Source organism: Etheostoma cragini, chromosome 6 (genome assembly GCF_013103735.1).
Source record: "Etheostoma cragini isolate CJK2018 chromosome 6, CSU_Ecrag_1.0, whole genome shotgun sequence".
NCBI classification, from domain to species: domain Eukaryota; kingdom Metazoa; phylum Chordata; class Actinopteri; order Perciformes; family Percidae; genus Etheostoma; species Etheostoma cragini.
Window position 1 is genome coordinate 14,378,019 of NC_048412.1, and position 9,810 is coordinate 14,387,828.

Genomic DNA, 9,810 nt, shown 5'->3' on the forward strand with positions numbered 1-9,810 from the left:
TATATTTATTCATGTTTTGATTTATATTTTTAATGGTAAAAGGTTGTGCTTCGTATAAACGGTGGTGGTGTAGTGTGTTAGGACATCTCCCCTATTTGATTGGTTCACGAATGATGTTCTCTGTCAAACTAATTTACTTGAATTTTCTTTGGGGGTAGTTTTGGCATGCGTTCAAGCCTTTATGACAGAACTTGTTCTAATGCAGGTATTTTAAAAAATTTAAAAAATATTTTTTTATTTTTTGTTACGGTAGATTACTGACTGTCTTAGAATCAGCCACAGGAGTAAAGTGAGCACTGTTTGCCTCCCCCAGCCCATGATCATTGTTTTTCCCCCACCATGTTTTGTCTTGATCCTAGTCCCCTTTCCTTTTTGCATGTCCAATCACTGGGATGGAGCCCAGAACAACTTGTGTCAATCACCTAATTGACAACAAGCGCAGAGTCACTCCCAACTCCTTGCAAGGATTCTACCTCAGCTCTTTACACAGACGTTTGGGAATACTGATGCAAAAATTAGAGAATGATAATTTAAGAGTAGCTTGGTTTTAATGTCCTGCAGAGCTGGTGCGTCTGTTTGTCATTTTGTATGTGCGTGTGTTTGCAATGAAGGATGGAAAGCACTAGTCAAAATCTGAAGTTATCATGACCATCTCCCAGAATCTGTTAAGAAAAATGTATGTTATATATACACACATATATAAATATATATATATATAGTAGGGTTATTTTAAAGTAAGTGTAAAAAGACATAGAAATGCGAAAATATGTTATCTTTAAATTTACGTCTTTGTTACCATGTACAAATAAACCCTGGGTTTGTAAATATTTGTATTCATATTTCTAAACCTGTTTAATTTTTCTATGCACTTTTTTATTTATAATGTTATTTGCTTAATAAAGATGTTAAGATGTTTGAAGAAATTCCATTTTTCTTATAAAAGGTGAAGCTAGAAAACTAATCCTGTGAAACAATAAGAATAAATGACATCATTAGTGCCGCTGTTAGAAGAAATAGTGAGATATGCAGAATGCAGTTGTAATTATTTCAGTGAAAAAAGTTTATTATCTCAAGCAGTCACAATGGGGGTGTCACTGTGTTGGCCTGTAATAGGATTCTAACATATCAGCAGAGCAGTACAGCAGACTAGATTTTGGCTGCCTTTTTCATACTTAGATACAGCCTATTGACGTTAAGCGTTCATTCACACTAGAACAGGCAGTCCAGCGATTCGCCGCAGGGTTGTGCGGCAGTGTGGGAGTGTGAAAAGACTCATACGTGTGACATCCTACCCATAACTTAGCACAAGTAGACAATATTATTGTTTCCTGCCACATCGTTTGTAGATGGCATTTCCTACCGCAATTGAACGCAGCTTCATTTCACTGAGAAAGCAAAAAAACAGTGAGATTTTAAACAGACCCCTGGGCAGTCAAGTTTTTTTTAATTTTACTGCCGTACTGTTTTAAAGCAGCCTAAATGCACAACCCCCTTTAAAACGAATGGGAGGACTTGACTTTTGGCCAGACCCCATGAAGGAAGTGTGCAAATGCAGCCTAATCCCATTTTGATGACTTGACTTAACTCTTGTCTCAGTTGTCTGGAGAAAAACAGGTCCCCTGCTGCCAGCTGTTTCCCCCTTTAAAGCACATATAGAAAAGACTAGGTAAAGATCTTGTAAAAAAGATTAGAATATAGAAGTTCTCTGGAACTTTTAGTACAAAGAAAAAAAAAGGTGAGATTTCTTGCTCATCCATCGCTCAAGGTTTCATTTCCTCCTACTAGGCACTAACTGGTGCATGTAACTTGTTGTCATTACCGTCGCTGATTTTGCCACTGTAATGTGACCTTTTGTATTACATCATTATGACTATTCTGATTAAATTGCAACTTTATTCTCGTAATTTCACCTTTTTCTCAAATATTATACTTTATCAGATATTTTTTTCCCCTCAATGTGGCCCTGACACTCTTTAGTAGGCATGTTACAAGATGTTTAAAAAAAACAAACTTTTGTTGAAAATGATTCATCAGGCTATTAATTGTAGCCTATTTCAATAAGCGCATAAATAATGTGAAAAGGCTTTGAAAAGATGATGTAAAAAGATTAAAAGATAGACGCTGGAACTTTTAGAGGGGGGGTTCAATGCAGAAAAAGGAAAACATTGAATTAGCTCAACATGTGCACAAAGGTCGGTACTCAAATGCACAACATAGAGTACTGCTAGTACTATTTTCAATATCTGGCAGAGCTAATGCAGCTTGTAGATTTGGTCTTGTTCCCAGGCAATGCTCTAGAAGGTATTGCCAATACAAATTCCAAGACTGGAAGAAAAAGTCCCTACTTCTCCACAACAACATTGGACGTTGTATAGCTGTTTTTACAACTTGAGTACCACTCTTTGTGAAAAGTGAACAAAAACATGATATGTACAATTAATGGAGTGCTCCTTACAATTTTGATATTGTGTGCATTGAATCACTCTCTCCCCATACTTTTCCTTTGTCTAACTACAGATCTGTTTGACAAGCTTCCGCCTTTTCCACACTTTTCCATCATTTCTTTGTGGATTCCACAGAAATGTTTAGAGTAACAGCTGCAGTCCAAAGCCTGCAGTAAAAGGCTTTTCTTGCATTCACAGGTGGAATGAATATTACACCTGCATCACATCCTGTCCTAGTTTCCCGAGAACAGCGATGGCATCATTGCGCTCCATACGTTTGAGCAGCTTAGCCAGGTACCCTACTGTCAAGTCAGGGTGCCTGCTGGTGACTCCCTCCAACACAGCTTTTAGAGGGCTCTTACTCTCCTTCATCGAGTAGGTGTAAGTAATCCAGGTGGCAGGAAAGGAGCAAAGAGACGCCAGATGTTTGGTGTTTTTTACTCCCTGGCTTTCTGGATCCAACAGAATCACCAGCTCTTCTAAAACATCCAGCTTGTCTAGCACTGTCTGTAAAGGTGCTGACAGAATGTTGGGACCTACAGAAGAAAATGTGGGTGGTTAAAATACATTTGTTTGCCATTTTATTATATCATTTTCTTTAAATGGTATTATCCAAGCTCAGTGTAATGCTTTTTTCCAGTAATAATGCTATAGCTGTAAAGTAACAGCAGCCAAGGACTTAATCATTGCTGTGGTTGTGACTGTCCCAGTTCCAGTAGAACAGGATGCATGAACAACAAGGTCTAAAACCTCACCTATTACTAATACCCCAGAATTTTAACTTTGTCACAGACTGACTCAAACATTTAGAGTCATCAGTGTAATTTCCACTCACTCAGAATCTCCTCCAGATCATTGTTACCAGGTGGGGCAGACAGAGGAGAGAACCCTGAATTGACGTATGATGATCTTCTGCTATAGGTCAATACCGTGTGCTGGACTGTGTTAAACACAAGAATGAGAGACACCCATAATTATAACCAAAGCCAGAACCACCGCGGTATAAACACAGTCCAAAGGTAAAAGGAAGTGGTCCGCTTTTGTGCAGTTTCTCCGACTTGTCCAGCACTTTCTTTTTCACTTTAATGCTCACTTGTGTTTAAAACTTTTACTTTCAATATGCAAACCTCTTTTCCTCTTCATGTAGATGAGACCAGCAGCTAACACAAGCAAGATGGAAACAAGCGTCACCAACGGTACTGCCCCTGCAAGAATAGAAGAGAAGAAGAAGAAGAAAAAAGGTCAGGGTAAAATGTTTACAATGAGAAATGTGTGCCACAATCAAGAGTATGTTTAACTTACACAGCAGGCCTGAATCAAGAATAACTGGATCTGGAGACAGGGGAGTATTAGCTTCATTTGGTTTCAAGCTGGATCCTCGGTTTGTTGGAATCTGACATGAAAACAGAGTACACTGTGCTGAAAGTTTGGTTTTAACGCTGGCCAGAAGAATCAAAATCAGTCTTGTTTCTGTTCCACGTTTTTGTAGAACAACTGTAAGGATAAAAAGGCTATAGGTTCAGGATTCATTTCTGGAATTAATGATTTTGCTGTTAAAACACATTTCTTTACCTGCTGATAATTAGGCTACTAAACAATTTCTAAGATAATAACAAAAATAAAAAATAAGAATAAATGACTCAAACCATAAAACCGGGGGTGTTTTAAGTAGGTTCATTTCCGTCTATAAAATAAACCGTGACGCAATAACTTCCTGTTCATCGGCAAGAGCACACAAGTAATAATATAATAATAACATAGGCCAATTAATTGGCATAATTAGCAGTCAAAAAGTTGAAACATGGTGCGATGCTGTTGAGAGAAACTGGGATCACGAAAGCCAAAACAATACTACACAATGCTTACCAGCGTCATCCTCACTGTGGCAGGAACGGTCCTGTTTTTATAGAAATTCAGAAAAACATATAACTATGTAGGATTCTGCTTTGCACAACACAAAGCGGAAGACGTTATAACGGTAATGCCATGGTTCGGTGTGATATTTCCAACGTTACTTAGGATGGATTGGATAAAAGTGCATGATCAATAGGCTATTTTATTTTAGGCTATTTTTATTTTTGCATTTCCCAGATGGTTAAACATGAATTCGTACCTTGGATCTTCGCACTTAGTGTCAGTAGTCGTGGTGCACGGGCTCGAAATGTTAAACCCGACCGGACACAATGTGCAAGGTTTACAATGTGGACCGCTGCCATCGTTAAACGTATTGGCTTGGCACCTTTTGTGCTCAACATCGTGTATAGATCCGTCATCACCGATGCCACAGTTAGGGGTGATTCCATATCCTGTAGGTATTGTTAAAAAAAAACAATAAAACACAGGCGTAATAATAATAATAATAATAATAATAATAATAATAATAATAATAATGATGATGACATAGCCTACCTTTCTTTGTAAGGCACGGCTCACATTTTGAGGTATTTCTATCCCAGAAGGTTTTCAGATCAGAGCATTTTTCAGAGTGTCCCATCGTCGCCAAACATTCAGTGAGCTTCCAAACGTCGACAGGGCACTCCCACTTCAGCCAACACACAAACACACACACACTAACACACTTTGAACACACACAAACTTTGAACGTAAACTGTAGATCTAATAAACTGTCTAGGATTGTGTCAATGGCAAGCAAAATAGTTGGTAAACCCCAGGATCCCTCGACTCGACATTTATCGAGTGGCGAGTCCATGGCCAGTTTAAGCCCTCCCTCTGGCAACTAAAAAAAGTGTTTAAAGGTCCCACATAATGCTCATTTTCAAGTTCCTACTTGTAATTTAGGATTCCTACTAGAACATTTTACACGTTTCAATGTTCAGTGTTCAGGTTCCTAGGCTGATCTAGATGGAGCACTTTGAAACTCACAGTATTTATGTAGCACCTCTACCTATTTAACCTATTTAAAACTATTTAACATACAAAGCATCCTGTCATTTCTTCCATTTTCGTTTCTTTGTCATTTCTTCTGTTTTATGTAGCTTATAATATATAATACATACAGTATATCATATATATTATTGTTATAAAACAATAATATAATAAATTAAATTAATGATGTCATTAATTTAATTTAAATACATTTACTGGTCAATTTTCATCATGATAATATTAACAACTTTTGCTCCACTGCTGCCTTTTTGGTGATATTCTAGCTTTATAATATCATCCATCAAACATAACAAACCAACAATAACAATAACCTGTCACACATGTATTATACATAATAGTTGTATGTTATTGTTGTAAAAGTTGATTACTGTCATGCCGGTTGTAAGGATATTGAAGCAGATTGTTGTAGAGGGATGGTTGTGTCATTCCAAAACATTTTTCTGTTGCATTTCAAGGGAGGCACAATTAAGTGTAGTATTTTTACTTCTTTCTTGCACATATTGTACAGTAGTTCCTGGTTATTTAGCTGTTGTAGCTGTACAAGCTTTCTTTATATATTTGCAATAGACTAGTGTGCACATACTATGAGAAAATACTGTTTTGTCAAAAGTTTAGTGTAGAATAGATAGATAGTTAGTACAGATTTTTTACCTGGACCCTATTTTCCTATATTTTTGTGTGTGAGTGGCTGATGGGAACAACAATCTTTGAAATTGGTCCTAAGTGTGAGCGTTGTGACCGGCAGCCACAGACCAGGCTGCAACCTGCAGACCTGGCAGTTGGCCAGGCGTCCATGCTTACACAGTGTAATGTAACCCTATTTGTTCATGTCCTATCCCCTGACCAATCTGTTATCCTAACCTCGACCACTTGAAGTCAAATGCCTAACCCCAACCAATCAAAACACATATTGGGATTTGTAATTGTTCCTGTCTTGCTCTCTCCAGCCATATTTCTGCTTTCCCAACCCTGTTCAGTCATTCTAACTGTCCACTAGATTCCCTTAGACTTTTCCACCTGTTCTAGTCTCAGACTCCCTCATCCCAGCTGCTCACCTGTTTCCACTTTCCCTCGTCAGCCTTTCAGTAGGCCTGTACATGTACATACAACCGGCCCATTTCCAATCATTCCAGTTCAGTCCAATCCTGCCAGTTCATCAAAGATAACATGTGTGTTGTACCTTTACTTCCCAGGCTCTGTAACATGACATTTGGACATTACCTACATATTTTGAACCTGTCTGCAGATCTTTTGGATTCTGAATTTCCTGCCAGGCTCTTTGGATTTGTTTGCCTGTTTGGACTGCCTGATTTTGACCCTTGTCTGCCTCCTGATTCCTGGACTTGTAAGCTTACATATACTTTCATTTTGGCAATTAATCCCTGAACTGAATCAGCCTGCCTAGCTGCCTGGACTTGGACCCTATCCCTGTTGTTGTCTAACAGATTAACAAAGTTAGTAATTTGATAAATACTGTGTATTATCCATCCCTACTCTAACCTTGTTTGATGAATGTATGGAGCTAGGAAAAATGAGAGGCTCTATGTATAGCATAGCCTTATTTGGCCTTTGGTTTGGTAATATAAGTGTTAAATCAGGGTTACAGTGCCTGTAGTGTCAAAATGTGTAAGTTTAGATAACCTTTGCACCCTTTACTGTGTAGATGAGAGGAACAGCTGAGTCTACTCTACCTATCTCTACTGTTGAGGCAGCAGGGTGATCAAGCTTAGCTCCAGATGGAGAGGATCTCCCTTAACTTGTGGTAAACATGTTTGCTGCTCTAATCTTACCAAAAAGAATGCAGGATAAAACCATTGCTTTAAAATGTATTTAGTTTCTTGTATGGATTTGGCTACATCTGCATTCAGGGTAGTCAATCTCAGATGTAATCTAGACTAAGGTGACCAGATTTCTCAGACAAAATCCGGGGACATTTTCAGCTCTGAAGCGTATTTACCTCCAAACCAAGTAATGTTTTAACTTTTGTAAAACTTAAAACGGGGACACTAGACCTAGAGCTGTTCTCATTAGGGGCTGATGTCCTAATATTAAAAAGTCCTAATATTTCAAGATAGAAAGTCCTAATATTTCAAGATAGAAAGTCTCAATATTTAATAATGTTGTAATGTTTACTGAACTACTGACAGCTTTTGCTTTATTGCTCAAGGCTCGTTTCTGCAACAGCTCCTTGAGAATCAGATACAATAAAAATTATAGAGGACATTTTCCTTTGACATTGATGCAGTATTAAACGAGATCGCTCCAGTTGTCAGAAACAAGCTAAATTAAAAGGATAATTGTCCTGCTTGTATTTACGTTCATAAAAGTACTTGTTCTGCAGACTCATTGATATTCTAAGTGTCTTTTTAAAACACAAAAGTCCGCGAAATTGCGTTAAACCCGCCAGACTCCACGTAAATAATCAGTGATTTTATCATCGTAACACAGCACCGCTGGCTCTGTCTGCCTCGAGCCTGCGTGTGTAGGGTGTGCAACCATCGGCTACGTTTTGTCAGTATTTTCTTTCTTTCATTCCAATTTCGGGTATGGAAGTCACAGTGAAAACCGGGGACATTTCCGGGGACAGATCCAGCCGGGGACAGGCTGCCAAAATCGGAGACTGTCCCCGTTAACCGGGGACGTCTGGTCACCCTAATCTAGACGTTCATGCTTCTTTCTTACAAATAAGCTTTCCTTTTAGAAAACGGACTCATTATTTGCCATCCATCAATTCTTCAAGGCCATCCTTGTTCTAAATGTTGCATGCAATGTATCTAAAAGGCTGAAGGCCAAACACCCAAAAAAACACAAGGTTCTTTGAAAAACAGGAAATGGTCCTTAGTCAGTGGCCAAGAATCCAATTCATCCTGTTTTTGTTACAGACTGTTCTGTCCATGGGTTAGGGTGACTCTGAGGAGACAATATTGGTGTTACTCCCTGATGTGACTCAAGTGCAGATGCGAGTTGTTCATGCTCAGAGTTCAACGGTTTACGGCCTAATGTGTCATACTGAAATTTGTTAAATCCATGAAATGATAAACTTTTCTCATTACAAACAGAAGATGGAAATCATGTTTTAGTTGTTTATGATAATTGATTGCTAACGTTAGCTCAGAACACCATTCAAGTGACAGCTTTTGTGTTTGATTGCTAGCTTGTAGCTAAGCTAGCAGTCATTTCAAAAACTTTAATTATCTATGGTTGTTTGATTGCTAACCTTAGCTCAAAACGCCATTCAACTGACAACCTTTTGTTGTGTTTGATTGCTAACTTGTAGCCAGCAGTTAAGAAACTTTGTTAAGTAGGTCCATTTTTACTGTAGGCCTATTGGCATTACAGAAGTCTCTTGTTAGCATCTTGTATGCTACTTGTAGCAAAGTGACGCATGCACAACTCACATCTTCACTTGTCGCAAAGCGACTCATGTGCGACTCAAATCTGAACTCAACTTACATTGAGGAGTGATAATTTGACAAAATGTATTAACAAAAGGAGTTATTTGACATTTTGGGAAACTCATGGATTTTCTTGCCAAGAGTAGAATGAAGAGATTGTAGTCAGCGTGGTATAAATCTTCTAACTCTTGGCAAGTAAACTGAATGAGTATTCTTGTCTACTGTGGTGTGTGTATTGTTAGTCATTTTTAATATATTTCAGATGTTTTTATCCTGTCGGCCGGAGGATTGAACCAAAGACCTCTAACTTTTAGGCCACTACTGCCCCCGGTAGGGATACTTTAGATCTAAAGATAGCGTACAATGAAACTGAGGTGGAACTTTTCTTTTTAGTTGGCTAAAATATGTTATGCTGTGTGGCCCTGTTCACAGCAAAACAGTGTTTAGCTTCCATGTCGGGACTCCTGTCTGCTTCTCCAAACCGGGGACTTGCTGACCACCATCTTAAAATCCAAACTCTCTTTAAACCTCTTTGTTTTTAAGTAAGTGTGCAATTTAATAGTTATTCCTAATTATTTTGGCCATAGGCCTATGATATTTTTCTATTCTACTTTCAGGTGTATTGTCGGTAATCAGAGCCTTTCTAATAAATGTAGGACTCCATGTGAAATCTTGAGTGGAAGAACATTTTAGGAATTTCCTGTTAACAGGGTGAGGAGGTTTTCGGGAAGTCTGAATCCTCATTTTATAAGTATTGCTTTGTGAGAATGGTTTCCAAATCCGCAAAGCTGGAACTGGCATTAGTCTTACCACAGACCAAACAAAACATAACTCCTGTTAGACAAAAATTGAAACCTTGTCCTTGTGGCGCTGCAGCCAGTAAAAAACAAAACACTTTTGGTTTGTTCATTTTCCTTTTTGTGTATACGGATGATTCTCCTGAAATGCGCTTTAGTGTACTGTCCCTGTTTTCTGAAAAAGCTATTGTTTGTCCAATGGTGTCATTCTTTGTACACAAGGGTACAGATCTCATTCAGGAGTTGACACTAAAAAAAAGAAATAAA

General features: G+C 38.3%; 1 protein-coding gene across 1 annotated transcript; it reads right to left on the reverse strand.

The window, feature by feature from the left end:
- Positions 1-2,465: 2,465 nt before the first annotated feature.
- Positions 2,466-4,781, reverse strand: igflr1 (IGF-like family receptor 1). The gene is made up of 6 exons (XM_034875447.1): positions 4,551-4,781; positions 4,311-4,329; positions 3,747-3,837; positions 3,572-3,649; positions 3,280-3,384; positions 2,466-2,980 (listed from the first exon to the last, which is right to left on the reverse strand). The coding sequence occupies exons 1-6, from the start codon at positions 4,745-4,747 to the stop codon at positions 2,655-2,657; spliced, it is 816 nt and encodes a 271-aa protein (XP_034731338.1). The 5' UTR covers positions 4,748-4,781; the 3' UTR covers positions 2,466-2,654.
- Positions 4,782-9,810: the final 5,029 nt, after the last annotated feature.